At 53.2% G+C, this 15,753-nt stretch overlaps 1 protein-coding gene across 2 annotated transcripts in view; it reads right to left on the reverse strand.

Annotated features, from left to right (window-relative positions):
• Positions 1-2,356: 2,356 nt before the first annotated feature.
• The window catches only part of LOC106745606, a 28,916-nt gene continuing 15,519 nt past the window's right edge, over positions 2,357-15,753 (reverse strand). The window contains exons 1-4 of one of the 2 annotated variants that reach the window (XM_014621363.1): positions 11,509-12,212; positions 7,617-7,815; positions 7,253-7,390; positions 2,357-5,681 (exon numbers count right to left, since the gene is read on the reverse strand). In XM_014621363.1, the coding sequence (XP_014476849.1) occupies positions 3,704-5,681; positions 7,253-7,390; positions 7,617-7,815; positions 11,509-11,539 (2,346 nt within the window). In that variant the 5' untranslated portion in view covers positions 11,540-12,212 and the 3' untranslated portion in view covers positions 2,357-3,703. Of the gene's footprint in view, positions 5,682-7,252; positions 7,391-7,616; positions 7,816-11,508; positions 12,213-15,753 lie in introns of those variants that run through there. The other variant, XM_014621364.1, reaches the window with a different exon arrangement.

Raw genomic sequence — 15,753 nt, forward strand, 5'->3', positions numbered from 1 at the left:
TAAAAACGATGTCTCGCGGAGCGAAACGCGAGAGTTCAGCCGCAACGGTTTCTCTATATTTTCATAAATGCGAACAGGTTACACACACGGTGCTCGCGCGAGGCTGCGAGGCGGGCGACGTGCTCCTCCTACCTCGCCGACGAGGAAGAGAGAACCCTTCCTTCTCGGACGCGTGACGACGCGGGGCGACGTGCGGCTCCCGTAGGTGCGGTTATTAAATTTTTACACCGAACACGTCTAAACCGCGCGCGCGTCGGCTCCTTCCCGGGTCTCCCTCCGTGCTTGCCAAAATTCCTCTTTTTTCCGGCGCGCATCGCGCCGACCTGACCGTATTAGGAAACCTGCAGCCATTGTGCCGGGCTCCTCCAAACGACGAGCGACGAACGGCGATGACGACGAGGACAACGACGATCGGACCCCCCCCCCCCCCCCCTCGTTCCTCCTCAACTTCCCCGGTGACGATTGTAAAGCGTTCGCGGGGATCGCGAGTAACGATAGGAGAACTCGGTCGCGCGCGCGCGAATCTCCCTCGGCGAATATATATTCCTCCTCCTCCTCTTCTTCTTCTTTCTTATTTTGCAACGTGAAACGCGCTCCCTTATAACGAGGTCTGAAGCACACACTGGGACGGCGCGGGAACACGGCTCTTGGACGCGTTGGACGCCGACGAGGAAGTGTCTCCGGGAGTAGGCCTGAAAGACAAACAATCTTACCGGCGGTGATTTCTTTTCTTTTTTTTTTTTGTGTCATCACTCGCCAGCCACACGTGACAATCGTGTTCCGCGAAGGACGCGAATAATTTTCCGTTTTCGCGAGTGCACGCGCGGGCGCGCGCACGCCTACGTGCGTATTGCGTGTGTACGTGCACACGGACACACAGCGGCCGATGATAAAAAGCCTTCAAGGTAAGCCGGGCCCGACATATGAATGGCCGTATGCATGAATGGGTGGCTGTACGCACTCCGGAGAGACCGACTGGTGGAGCTGTGCACGCACGTCGCGACCCGAGCAAATACTCGTGTGTGTGGCTGGGTGCCTCGTGTATACGGGGTGTCCGGTAAGTCGCGGCTGAAGCACTTCGAATAAGAGTCTGGCCATCTTCGACTTCTCACTGATCGATCCGGCTCCTGATTCGATCAGAATCGGCGGAATTGAGGGATTGTTAAATAAATTGACTCTGCAACTAAATGTTGTTCTAAAATACGGGAGATGATTGCGAAATAATGAGAAAATTAACTTTCAAGAAATTATAAAACCTTTTCTTTTGAATAGCGTCATCATATGTAATCAGATGCGTCCTCGGAAAAATGTGTTTGATATATCGTAGAAACTTCTCATAGGCTGATATTCATAGTCGGATTTTATATTTGAGACCGTCTCAAGTTCATCAGATGCTTCGTGGCGAATGAAATGAGCTGTACAGCACCTAAAGATGAATTTAAAACGGTCTTAGATAGAAGATTTGACTATGAGTACCGGCCGTGGATGGAAGCAGATCCCAGTGACAAATCAGACGCCATTTTTGATCAGAAAGTCAGAAATGGCCTTATTCGAGGGATTTCACTCGCGTTTCGGAACTTCGAGTCACGAAGATTCGTACTGTCGAGCACGAAATCGACGACGACGACATCCTTCAACGTCCCTTTCGAAAGGGAAACCCACCTCAGGGCGGTCTGAAAATCCGTTGTCGACTTGAAGATCGCGCACGAATCGTGGGACACCGTGTGCACTGCCGCGCGCGCGCACTCCTCTCCGCGTGAGTGTGCGGCGAACTCACGGACGTGATCCGCGATCGCAACGTCGCTAGAGTCGCATCAATGAAACCAATGCGAGAGGAGGAGCCTTAAAGGGTTTAATCAAGATTCCTCGCTAAAGCGGCTTTTTAAACGGGGCGCGATTTCGGCAAAAAAGCCGCGGATATGCAATATTCACGAGCGTGGAACTCGTTAATGGACGCCGGGCTCGCGGCCGAAAGAGAGAGAGAGAGAGAGAGATCGCTCATAAATTCATCTTTGCGCGTGCTGAATTTCATCTCGACGGCGCGTCCTTTCTTCAAAGCGATCGACGCGCGCGAACCTTTTATATAATCGCGCGAATCGAACGACGACCCTCCGCGCAGAGCGCATTAATCAGAACAGGACATCGCTTTAATAGCACGCGGGGATCCCGTGAGATCCCGAGTTATTACAGGACCTCTCTTGTGCGACGTTCGAATTTTTACGTGTCTGTGAAGAATCTCCCGTGAGAGACGCGCGTTGCGATGACGCGCGCTGCACGCTCGAAGCCTCGAGGTGTGTGCCGAAATCGAGCGTTCGCTTCACGAGCGAGGGATTATCGGATGAAACAACATTGCGCGTCACATCGATAACAATTTGATTTTATTATTACAGACTATAGGGATTTACCTCGATTACAGTGAGCACATTATGTATAAAATAATTTTACATGTCGTCGCACGGAAGGGGACAGGTTGGGCACGACGGTTCACAGGACGGTTCCGCACTTGCGTTCGCTCCGCTCCGGCGGAACTTCCGGCGTGAGCGAGAAATTCGGGTCGACGAAGGAAATCGCGTCTTTCCGCGCTACGGGCCGGCGATCGAAAGCGGTGTGCGATGATGTCCCGATGAAATCTGACTTCCGGTCTGCGAGAGGCGGGGGAGTCATCGCTACGTTTGGACTTGCGAGGACGGACGAAGTTCGTTAAAATCGTCGCGGATTATCCGCCATTCTCCCGCGTGTGCGACGAATCCAGCTCGTTGACGTCACGCCGGTTTCAAATCGCGCTTGGACAACTCGGGGTGCAGACGGGACGATACAGATAATGGCCGCTCGACGTCGCATTATCTCGTCGCTCGCGTTTTTGAACGCGAGTATCGTCGATATCGGCCAGCTGTTCAAACATTTGGCCCAACGGTGCGCGGTCCAACCGAGAAACAAATCGCGTGATCGCGATCCGAGGGACGGGTTATCTCGATTGTCGCGCATCAGTTCTCACGTCTCTTCGCTGTATCCGCGATATTGTCGCCGCTGCTGTTGTTGTTGTTGCCGCTGCTGCACGCACAACGCAACGATATAAATATCCGTGTAAAAACAAGAGGGAAAAGAAAAACGTGTTTACGATTTAACAAGAGTATAAATAAGACTAGATTTCGTTAGACGATGCTTTTGTCAAACACGATTCGCTTAGAGAAATACGACGGTAGCGACGGTAGCTGACGACCGTCGCGCGCGAGTCTCACTCTCTGACACCACCCGCGAAATGCAATTACACACAGTCCCGGTTAATCGGCGAGCGAAGAATCCCCCCCTCCTCCTTCGGACATCTCCCAGCAGCTCGGCGAGGGCGAAACCACCTCTTTGGTTGATCCATTCCCTATCGCGACTTTATGTACATTCCAGTCTCTCATCTTTGGCACTGAGCTACGGTCGAGTTCGCATCGCGTCGTCGTGACGCGCGCGTCATGGCGCGATGCTGACGACCAGGTTTGCGCTTTGTTCTCTTTACTTTTTTCTTAGCGGAACGCACGCGACAACGAACGCGCGCGAGGTTCGCCGTCGAGTGCGGTATGTCGGATTACCGTTTGACCGTCGACATTCGGCCGCTTCGTGCACGATGAAGTCGAAAAGTCCTCGGAGTTCCCCCGGGAATCAAATCGGGATTCGAGGAAACGCGTCGCGCTGTGACCACCGTCGGGGGGCGACCTCACGTGAGTGTCCGGTGATCCTCGACGAAGCTGTTGGGCACATCCAGCAGATTGCCGTGAGGGACCGGGGAGTGAACGAGAACGGCGCCGTTGTCGACGTCGACGTCGGTCACGTCGCCGTCCGTCGCGGTGCCGGCTCCTTCGCCGCCGGGAGCACCGCCGCCACCCCCGCTCAGCTCGCGCACGTTGCCGGGCAGATAGTCCTTCCAACTCCTGAACAGGTACCTGGTGAACTTCCTCAGCTGCCGGAACTTGCAGTAGGTGGCGCCCTCCGCGGACTCGAGCTGCTGCGTCTGGATGAGGAAGCCCTTCTCCTTGAAGGTCTGCTCCAGTTTCTCGCGCTGCAGGGACTTCCGGGTCTTCCTCTTGCGCCTGCCGTCGTCCTGGCCGGCGTTCCGCTGGCACGCCGCCGCCGGCTGGATCCTCTCGCCGGCGGCGCTGAGGAAAGCGCCAGCGGCCGAGGAGGCTCCGGGCTGGCCGGCCGGCTGCTGCAGGGCTTCCCGCGGGAAGAATTCGTAGCCCCGCATACTCTTGTCGCCGGTGCCGCTGTAGTAGCGGAAGTTACCGCCCGAGTCCACGGAGAGGCTCTTCTTCTCCTGCAGGCTGGGCTTGGCGCCGCCGGTGAACTTGAACTTGCATATGCTCACCTCCGTCGCCGGGTTGTTGTTCTCGGTCGGCATGGGCGGTATGAATATGGCCGAGCGCTTCCGCTTCGTCGGCTGCTGACCTTGATGCTGACTCAAGGGCGCGTTCCGCTTCGGCCTCGGCGACGGCGGCGCGTTAGTCGCCGGCTGGGAGAGCAACGGGGCCGCCGCGCCCTTCGTCTCCATCATCGAGTAGATCGACTTCGGCACGATCTTCTGCTCCCTCGGCGGCTGATCCGCCGGCACCGCTCGGGAGGGACACCTGTCACCCTGCGCTACCTTCTGGTAGTAGAGCAGTTGCGACTGCAGTGCCATCGGGTGGATGAACACGCCGGCGTTCGGCCAGTAGACGAAGCCGGAGTTGGGGCCGATCATCGGGTCGATTACGTTGTTGTTGTGATTGACCAGGTTGCCCGGCCGGTGAGCCGGCTCCGAGTAGTTGGCGATCGGTTCCGAGGTGAAGCCACCGGCGCTCAGGCACTCGACCTCCTCACCGTCGCTGGACGTCTCGCTCTTCACCTGCCCCGGCTCGTACACGTTCCCGTGTTTCCTCAGCAGCCGTATCTTCAGTTGGTTCAGGTCTCGGATGCAGAGATTCAGCGGCTCGTCCTGCTCCCTCGCGCTCTCCGACAGCGCGAAGCTCCGTCTGGTCTCCTGAGTCAGCCGCTTCTCCAACAGACTGCTGATACGGTTCTGCACGTCGGTCCTCTGGAAGGGCACGTGAGGCGAGACGCGCTCGCGCGGGTCTTGCTTGTCCCCCCGCGGCGACAGCCTCTTCTCCTCGTGACCGGGCGTGCCCGGCAGTATCGTGCCGTAGTTCTTGTAGATCAGGTGACAGATGTCGGCTTTCTTCGGCTTACGCCCGCGTCTCGGCTTGCTGTTGTCCAATGTGATCTCGCCCATGTACGGTAGATCGGAATACTTCATCGGTGGCCGGCTGGACGGCTGCGTCTGCTGAGCGTGGTGATTGGGGTAAGGCGGGTTGTAGGCCTGCGAGGAGGCGGAGGTGATGACGGACCGCCTGGTGCCCGTCTGTGGGACCTGGTGGCCGAAGGTCGCCGGGCATTGCGGCGACGCCAGCTGGGGACAGAGCTCCTGCTGCATCGCCGCGATCCGCTGCAGCCAGCCGTGCACGTCGGCGGCGATGGGGCTCGGGGTGGACGTCGAGCTCGTCGGCGCCGGACTCGGCGCTGTTGGCTCGATTACGCGCGGCGGCGACGACGACGAGTTCAGGTTCTCCTGGGCGAGCGACGCCTCGTAGTGGTCCAGGTATTCCGGCGGCAGCGCCTGGTGGTGGAACTTGAGCTTCCATCGCGATTTCCTGCGGCCACGGCTGGAATACACGAAGACCGTGGTGTAGTGCGACTGATCGGGTCGAAATTTTCCTTCTATGTCAACGCCCACGCGCATTCCGTCTAACTTTCGAAGGACCAGCGGAGAATCTCGAGGTGTAACTTTGCACAGGCTATTGTCTTCCGAGGCTACGAATGGTCATTTGCCGCGTTTTGTTGAAAGAGAGAGGAGGTGGGAGAGGGTTAAAGAAGGATTTGTTTAAGAATTATATTTATAATATTGGCACGGTGAAAAATAATTTTGTAGCTGCCGTAGCGAAACTATCATTGCATATTCGTTGCATTAGTGATCAAATTTAGCTGTAATAATGGTAGTTGGAATAACTGAATTAGCGAATTATTCGTAATTAGAGAAGAAACAGTTTCGTTGAACAGGCAAATTCTGCTGAGTGAATTTGTCCTTGGGGCAAAAATAGCGTTTTTCTATGTTAACTAATTTGTTCTTACGGCAAAGTAACTTGCAGATGCAGCAAAATAATCCAGCGAATAGCAATAGCGGTACTCTTAACAAGTCGTTTCGCCGGCCGGATAGTAACTGGCGGATTTCGCTGCGACAGTATTAAATTTGCTGTGCGCCGGCAAATGATTTTCCTCCGTGCGATTACCCCAATAGCCTATCCGTGTCAGGAATTAATTAATTAAGTTTTAGTTCTGGATTTCGAAAAGCATAATATTAATCACGTGTTAATCATATTTGCATTAACGTCGAGTCGAAATTCCGACTAACAATGACGAGAGCCGAAGGCGAATGAGACTTGAGGAAAATCGCGGAGCAAGACATCGGGCTGTATAATTATTACACTTTACGTGAGAAAAGACACGAAGAAGGATAACCGCCATTTCTTGTTCTTACTTCATGTCGCGTCGGTGTGTCTCAGAACGAAAGTCGACGCGAAGTGTCATCTTCCGAGCGCGGAGCGATTAACATCTCGCGAAAAGAGAGGCATTCAAAGTGGCATGCGTTCGTAGAGCAATTGATATCGCTCCTTCATTAACGCCGTTTGCTTCAACTGCATTCCAAACCACACCTTAACGGTGCTTTATAGCGACGCCTTCGCACGTATGCAGAGAGCGTGTCTCGCGCGCGCGCGCTTCTTCTTCTTCTTCACATTTCTAGTCGGCCGGCCCGTTTAATGAAATTCAATAATAACGGTGATCGACTCTCCTGCGGCGCGTTTCACTGACGCTACATCCGCGAATACTTTTTCCGCGCGCGCGCGTCCAAGACTTTAGAAGACTCGCTCGGCACGAACCAGTTTCCCGGCGCCTGTCTTTCTTGCCCGACGGCCATTTAAAGCACTTTCCTGGAGCACTGCCGGTTTTACGTTAAAGACGTCGTTAGTGACGCGACGAGAAGAAGTCGGGGAAAAAATACAAGAGAGAGAAAGAGAGAGAAAGAAAGGGAGAGAACCCGCGACCGTTGACGCGAATCGCGCTACGTGACAATGTAAGACGTTGCGAAACACGCTCGTTACGCGCGCGTTCTCGCTTTCATTGCTCTATTTAATTACGGTTTAGTTGTACGCGCAAAGAAGAGGGACAGATGAATCACCTGGGCCGCCCTCGGTTGGCGGGGTCCGGAACGGTCAGCGTCGAATTCTCCCCCAGTCCGGGGATTTGATGATGAGCCACCTGCTGTCCGTGCTTGCTGTCCACCGAGCTCGCGGCGTTGCCTGCGTCCACTTGCGAGCTGCCGAAAGCAGAAGAGAACCTTCGTTCACCGAACGTTCGCACGCGAGGTAAACCGTCGTCGATTGCCGACGGAAAATCGAGTTACGACGTGACGCGCCGCTCGAACAATCGGCCGGTCCATCGGCAGAGTTTGACGCGTCATTTCATTCGATTTGCCGTTTAGCAGCGCTGCCGACAGGGCGAGCGGACTCTCGAATAGCGCGCGAAGAACCGGCGAGACTCACCTCAACGTGTTCGCGTCGCGACTTCGCGGCTCTTCTTCCTCCTGCGGCTCCTGCTTGACGGCCATGTGGATTAAAGGTGGTAACGGGCAGCGTAAGTGTACTGAATGATGCAAATGGTGCTGCAGACCGTCGGTGAGACCACTGTCTATGCCAATGGACTGTGCGCGCGGCACGACTTCCTCGGTCTGCATAGTGCCGCCTGGAAATTCGAACGTCGCACGTGAGAGAGCCGTCGTCCAAGTCGGCTCGCGCGATTACGATCGACTTGCGAGGACTTGTTATCTGATATCATTTGACATCCGGTTTCGTAAAGGAGAGAAGAACGAGAAAATCTATCTCCACCGAATCTCGAGCGCTCATTTGCCGTTAGACAGCTGGTAACGCTGTACCGCTCTCGATTTCGTCTCCCGGGCTGCTGGGGAAGAGGAAAAAAAAAAGAAAAACGAGACCGGAAGCGGAGCGGTGAAGGTCTCGCGAACTCGTCGTGCGAACGGCTTCCACTTTCTTTTTTTCGGCGTGCGAACCGCCAGGGCAATGCGGATCTCCTCGGGAAAGGTTGCGCGTGGGTCGACGTCGATGCCGGAGATCTGCGCCGGTGTGCGCGAGAGCGCGCGGCTTGCGGAATAACCGTCGTATTAATGAGCGTCGGATTAATGCCGCGTGCAGCGGAGAATTGCGTTGCGTAGATTTGACGGGCGTGAGAAATGGCAGAAACTAAACAAATGCCCGCATGCAAATGGATAAACGATAAAGCAACGCTCGCGCCGGTCGCCGTCGTTGCACCATCGGCGCGAGAAAACACAGCGTGGCGGCGTGGGCGAATGCGCCGCGTGTCCGTTCAAGGCTTCAAAATCGCACAATGGCGATCCGCAATGGGGATCGCGGATCCGTAACGCGACGGAAGATCCGCTTAGGCGAGAGAGACTCGCTCGACGGGCCGCACCTGTCGCACTCGAGTAATTCGTCAGTCGAATTCGCGGAGCTCACCGTGTTGTGCTTGCGCTTTCGCGAGCACGACGACGACGTCATCCTCGGCGGGTCGGCTATTTACGGTTATATCGCGTTTGATTTGCACGCGTATGATATTTCATCGCGTTGTACGGAGTTTTATATGTACAGGGTGTCCCAGCATAAAAAGAACATTTAAATATGGAAACTTTAGAAGCGATCGGAGAAAAAATCGGAAAAAATTTTCTTTCCGCGCATGCCTCCTTCGAAGCCACTCGAATTGTGCTCTAAACACATTTTTCATGTCATGTTAAACATAAAGGAGGTATTTAGATGTTCTTCTTATACTTGGGCACCCTATATATGTGTGTGTATATATATATATATATATATGTAGGGTGTTCCAAAAGCAACATATGTCCTTAACAGATTCTTTGGCACGTTCTAAGACGAAAGTTTCAGCACGAAAATATCGAGGCATCAATAGTTTCCAAGATACAAGCAATCGAGAAAGCAGGACTCTTCGCAAACTAAAGTTCGAGCGACTGAAGGGATAACAAAATTATGTTCCTCGACCAATTTCAAGTGGACTTTACTTTTATAGAAGTCCACTTTAGGCTTGAATTATAAAGATGTATTATGTTGAAAATTGGAAATTGGAAAGTTGCTACGAATACGGGGACCTCTATTGACATTTTCGTATTTGAACTTTTTTTAGAATGTCCCGAAAAATCTGTCACGTTAAAGACGTATATTGATTCTGGGACACCCTGTATATATATTTATTTATTTATATGGTGCTTCTATACCGTTCCATTATAATCCTTCTCGTGTGACATTTACGGTTATAACGCGTTTGATTTGCACGAGTATGAGATTTTATTGCGTTGTACGGAACTTTATATATATATATATATATATATATATATTTATATTTATATTTATTAGGTACTTTTTTTATGCCGTATTCATGATAATCCACCTCGTGTGACATTTATAACAACCCTTCATGAAATATGATACGCTTCGCGCGTTTTCGCAATTCTGACGCGCTCGGTCGGATATAAAAACAACAGAACTTTTTCCCAATATTTCCGCAGCCGATCGTTTCGTGCATTATATAATTTCACTAACGCACCGTACGTGAGGATTCGCGCAGTCAAGGGTTAACGATGCGGAGACGTCGGCGACCGGCGCGGCGATGTCAGGAAACGGCGCGCACGAAAGAGGCTGAAAGGGAGAAAGAAGGAGACGCGGAGGAGACGAAGAAACGTATTATACATACTGCGACTTTGCAGCACCGACGGATAAAAATATTCCCGCACGAAAATAGAACCGGACACACTCCCGTACAGCCCACCCAACACCCGCAATTCCTGGGCCATAGTTGGCCTTAGTCGATCGAGTTTCACGCCTTGAGACGCCTATGTATCGGTTGTCGCTCGGTTACTTCGGGACACCGAAGCGAAAACCAAAGCATTCGATCTCATTCGGGGGGATCTCGCAGATTCGATACAGAAATGTACGAGCGTTCCAAAAATGGGATTCTCGAGTCGTAAGATTCCAATTTTACCATTCCGAATATCCAAGAGTTCCGAATCTCGTGCAATCGACCACGTTCAAGTTCCAGAATCGCGAGCGTATGCGGGGAATTCAAGTTCTTGAAACCTCACAGTTCCAAAAAAACAAAAAAAAAGAAAAGAAATCGAACCGTCGATGGTCTCGTAATGTGAGAAAAGCTGTACGTAAATGCACGGTAAAAAGTAAGGGCGGCGTAGGGTGTTTAAATTAAAACCGGCATACGCGGGAGACAGCTCGTTTTCATTGAAGACCAGTTATAGAATGATGCAGGCGGGCGCGTAACTACAATTTATTTTTTGGTTATTTTTAGCGGTTGGCGTAGCGCCACTATTTTCGGTTCTCTCAAATTTCTCACTCCATATTTAGGATTATGGCTGATGGCATCGCGCCCCGCGCTATGCCTTTATGATCGTTGAAGCGCACTCGTCGTGCGCACGCATGCACAATCGCATCACGCGCGGCTTTCGCGTGTTAAATATTAGCCGCATTAAAAGGATCGTCCGGTAAAATCGACGGTTTCTCTTTTCAAGAAAAAAACAAAAGGGAAGAAATCGGGAGATCCAACGCGCCGCTTACAAGAGACACATTTCCCGTTTCGCAATTTTACACTCGCGTGACGGGTCGAGGAGTAATACTCGCGACGCTTTCGACTCGAACGACCGTCGTTCCTTCCCTCTTCACGACGTTTTTCCCCTCAACATTATTGCGCCGAACCCCCGAATTTCACACATTCACGCGGGCAACAAGTGGACGATTCGTAGAGCGAAGGTTTGTTCCGCAGGAGAGCATGTGCTCTCGCGCTTCTATTGGCAGAGGCGCAACTAGGTTAAAAACGGAAAGTCAGACGAGCGATGCACGGGAATGTGTCAAGGTGATGCAAACGGCCGAGGAAAAACTCTTTGGAGAAGATCCTCTCGTGACGTTACCGCTGCCTGGTCGGAATATTCCCGAGCCCGTTTCGCCCAACACGTCTCACGCGTAATCGCGCCCTGTAGATCGATTCCGCTATATATTACGGCGACATACCGCGACGGGCCGTGATCCACTGGCCCGATTATGATGTCGCTATAGATCCGTAATTATGCGTAAACCAGCGCACGACGCGCGTCCCACGTGGTGTAGCCAGGTGATCTACCAGGTGTAGAAAGACCGTTCGGAAAGACGTTCGATCGCGGATACGAACTATTAACAGACCCCTTATTATTTCATCGTAGAGCGCGTATGGAAGTGACGAATCGATTCCGAGAAAGATCGGCCCCGAAAATACACTCGTCGCGTCATTTCGAAAAGCGTCGAAGCGACGTCGCTCGCTCGTTCGTTCTTCCTTACGCACTCGGCGATCAGCGTGCCCACTCTCGATTACCTGTAACGGGAAAATTGCTTTCCGGCAACATGAACGTATTGTTCTCGGCGAATCCACCTTCTGAGGAGAAGACCCGCGGGTTCGGCGACCGAACGTCCGGCGCGCGCCGCTACGTTCCTACGTCGATGTCACGGCTCAGGCGATCTTCGCGCGCGATCGATTCCCGGTTTTCGTGCCGGATCACACGGCGGCGATCGTCGTCCGCAACGTCGAGAGAGAGCCGCACGATCCGGTCGCACAAATCCGAGCACAAGCCCCGATCAATCACTCTCGCTCGATTGATGCCGCGCGCTGTCCGACGTCCCGCGGTCGCCCACGCGCCCGATCGACTCCCGCGATCTCCCGACGGACGTATATCGAGGAATATATCGAGAGAGTCACTCCCGGCGGAGGATCGTGGATGCGGAGGAGTGCGAGAGAGACACTGGGCACGTGGTTGGATTTCCCCGTGGATGAGACTGGATCAATCGCACGAGGAAGGTGGGAAGATGGTAAATAGATGAAAGAGGAGGGAGAGAAGGAGAGAGAGAGAGAGAGAGGAGAGGAGAGGGGAAAAAACGGGAGCGACGGGAGCAGAGCGTTTTAAGGTACTTTTGGCACTGTTACGAGCGAGAGTGGACAAGCGACAACCCCGACGGAGCGGCGTCTCCACCTCCGCCGAGGGACGAGAGAAACGACGACGACGACGAGCAGCCCTCCGCGGGCCAAGAAGAGCGAGCGGAGGCGCGGGCGTATATTCTCGATTTGGGCGGATGGAAATCTGAGATTGCTCCATATCGGGCTGTGCGCCGCGGCCACGGAGGTGCTCTGTAATAGCAGAGCTCGACTTCTTCCCTCTCTTTCCCGTCCCTCCTCCCCTCCCCCCTTCTCCCCGTCTCTCTCTTCTTCTTCTTCCTTTCCTTCTTCTACTTACTTCTTCTTCTTCTCCCTCTTTCGTATTCCTTCGCCCCGTCCCGTTCCCACTCGGGTGCGTGCGTACGCGTGTGTGCGACTAATTCCTATCTTTCTCGCGCTATTTTCGCTTTCTCTCTCTCTCTCTCTCTCCCCGTCTCTCTCGCTCTTCTTTTCTCTCTCTCTCTCTCTCTCTCTCTTCTCTCCCCTTTCCCCTCCTTCAACCCGCCGACTCTCGATGTGTATGATGCGACCAACGAGGGTATATTTAACCCCGCGAACCACCAACGAGAAATCGAGCCGCGCGCGCGCAAGCCACTTGGTGTACTTGGTCTTCTTCTTATTCCCCGACTCGTCGCTCGTGACATCACGACTACCCGTCGTAGAACAGCGAATCAGACTTTTCTCACCGTTTGACACTTATTTGTTTTTCTCTTCCGGGTGATCGATGAATCGAAAGCCGACATAACGCGGCGAGGAAAAGCTCGGCGAATAGTTCAGTTTCCGATGAAACGGGAAAGCTTCGATCGGAGCGTCCCGAGGATGACGCCTTTTCCCGGAGGCCGTGCGAACGGCTGGTGCAGATGAGGCCGTTAAATGTCACGAAGTCAGTGACAAAGTGAGAAATCGGAGATTCACCGTAGCGTCGCGATCCTGAGTGGTGCGCAATGTCATTTGTATTTTTCGGGGCGCGTCATTGTCGCAGGCTCATTCGACAGGTTCTTCTTAACGGGACCGAAATAAACGACTCCATTAAACCGACGCGGATACAGATCCGGAGAAAATCGTTCTGAGAGGCGGCGCAATATCGGCCGACTACATCGAGTCTCTCTCTCATTTTGCGTGCATGCATTTCGAATAACAGCCGGCGACGATATACCGACGAGGAGCAACATCCACGTAGCCGTCGGCATCGCACACCAGCGGGCCGATAAGTGCGCTAACGAAGAGACAGCGTAATCCGGCATAACGCGCTATCTCTCGGGTTAATGAGCCTTGAAGGCTCCTCTGCCGGAGCGGAGGAGAGAAAGAGAGAGAGAGAGAGAGACAGAGAGAGAAGGTACTTGGGGTTTCCCACAGTGGCACACCGGATGACATGTAATACCCACGGGGCTCCTCCGTACGCGAGTCTCCTGGCGCGCCGTCCATCTCGTAATGTACGCAATTTATTGCGCGCCTTCGTTGCACAAAGTGGCAAAAACGTATTTCGGCCGCGCGCTCGCGCCTGATAATGCCGCGCGCGATGCAACGCACCGCGCGAGAAAGAAGGCACTGAATTGGGATTAAGCGAGGCGGACGCGAACCGACATACCCGGAGCGGAGCCTGGAAACGTCCGTGTGTGTGTGTGCGCGCGCGAACTTAATTAATGAGATTATAAAAAATTGAGCGAGAAGTTGATACGAGGCTATTTGCACTTTCTCGAGGCTGTTTACACCTCGGACGGTGCTCTTACGCTTTCAGAAACGCCTTTGAATACGCAATCATTTCGCGAGACGGACGAGCGTGCTCAAGCCGACAAGCGTCACGCGAGCGGCTCATTTGCGAGCTGTCTGTGGGATCCATGTTTTTCAGAAATAGACATTATGCGAGAGAGGCTCTGCAATTATCCCCGTTGAAAATGCTCGGATGGATTCCCACGGAAATCCAAGCGAGCTCGCGCGTGAATCCATAGAGGATATTCAAAACCCATGTAGGAATCCACATGGGTTGTTTCCCTACGCGGAAGAAAGGAATCAGCTGTCCGTGTGATGCAACGGAAATTTAGTTACCAGGTTCAGTTTCCAGCTGTTGGAGCTGAAAACCAAGTTCAAGGGCGAAAGGAGTTAGCTGAATTAATTAAATTTCAATTGTATCATATGGGACGCTAATTTTTACCTGTGGGAGCTGGTTTTCAACTGTGAAAGCCGCTTCTTTTCTTTCCACATAGGACCTGGATTTTCGGTCCGAATCCCCAGGGGTGAACCGTGGGATTCCGCGTGGATTCCTTACACGGATTCCTACCTGATGATTTTTCAACAGCAACGAATACGAGCTTCTCAGCCCCGCGGATCTCCGCTCTTTGAGAAGATACGAATTGAAAAATCGCCCGGTTGAACAATTATACGGAGCGTTTCACCTTTCCAACGGTAGAGTATCGTAAATACAACGCGTATTGTCCGATCGCCGGGATTAAGCCGCCTGCGTTCTGCAAACGGATAAAACGTATACCTGACGGCGGGGCACGGAGTTGAAAGTAGTTGTTGACATATCGCTGCCAGGTATTGGGACACGTCGCGTAAGTAGGCGGGGTGGTTTAACCTATACGGGATATAATATACGCCTCCACGAGAGAGATAAAGAGAGAGAGAGAGAGAGAGACGACAGAGCCGCATAAAATATCAACTCGCGTCTCGCGCGAGAATCGAGCGCGGCGCACAATGCGCGTTCGCTGGCCGACTTTGTTTGTTATTTAGAAGCGGAGACGCGCGTGTTCGCGCGTATTCGCGCATCTCACATCGCCGGCCGATGATTATCAACGGTGTGAATGCAACGGGAAAAACGCTCCCTCGGTTCTTACGCAATGCGACCCAGATTTGTCTCGAACACGCGTACATACACGGCCATCCGAACGACGTGCGAGCGGAAGTTCGCTCGGACGGACGCTGACGAAACCGCGCCGCGTGGGTGACAATTTTGGTGCTGAGGATTAGTTGCCATAGACAACGTCGTCGAGCGAGCGAGCGAGCTTTATTACCGGTTCCCGAGGCCCCGTAGCGAAATCGAAGGCCGCTCTACGGCCACCGGACGGTGCAGAAGCGGCGCAAGAAGCGAAGGCGCGTACGTATCCTCGCGAATACATAACGGGTATGCCGATTAATCCTTGACGCTCGACGATCGTATGCAAATGCGAGGCCTGCCCGACGGGGACGAAATCAGCAACACGGCGACGCTCCGCCGCCGCCGATCGATTTTTAATTATCGCCTTCGCGCGAGCGAGATTGAGGGAGGATCAGAACTCGCGATCTTGCCCAACGTTTCGGCAAGCGTTGCTCGGTTTTGTATCATTTAGCGCGCACCACCGTCGCGGCAACACCGGGCGATAATTCACTCCAGGCATATCCCGGATTTCATCCACTTCGGGCCTCGCGTAGACGCAACATTGTTGCGCTTTTATGGGCTCGTTAATCATTGTCGTTAGCCGTGATAGACGATGAATAATTTCGAGCCGCGCAATTCGGTCATGCGGCGTCGTCGGACACCTGCGCGAGACTTCTCGCGCCTGTTCGCTTTCGAAATGCGACGCGAAGTGTAATGTGATTCAGCTAAAAGCGTGGATTAGTGCACTCCTCTCTCTTTCTCTCTCGTGTAGCACC

This window comes from Dinoponera quadriceps, unplaced genomic scaffold (genome assembly GCF_001313825.1).
Source record: "Dinoponera quadriceps isolate SergipeBrazil2010 unplaced genomic scaffold, ASM131382v1 scaffold1476, whole genome shotgun sequence".
In the NCBI taxonomy this organism is placed as follows: Eukaryota; Metazoa; Arthropoda; class Insecta; order Hymenoptera; family Formicidae; genus Dinoponera; species Dinoponera quadriceps.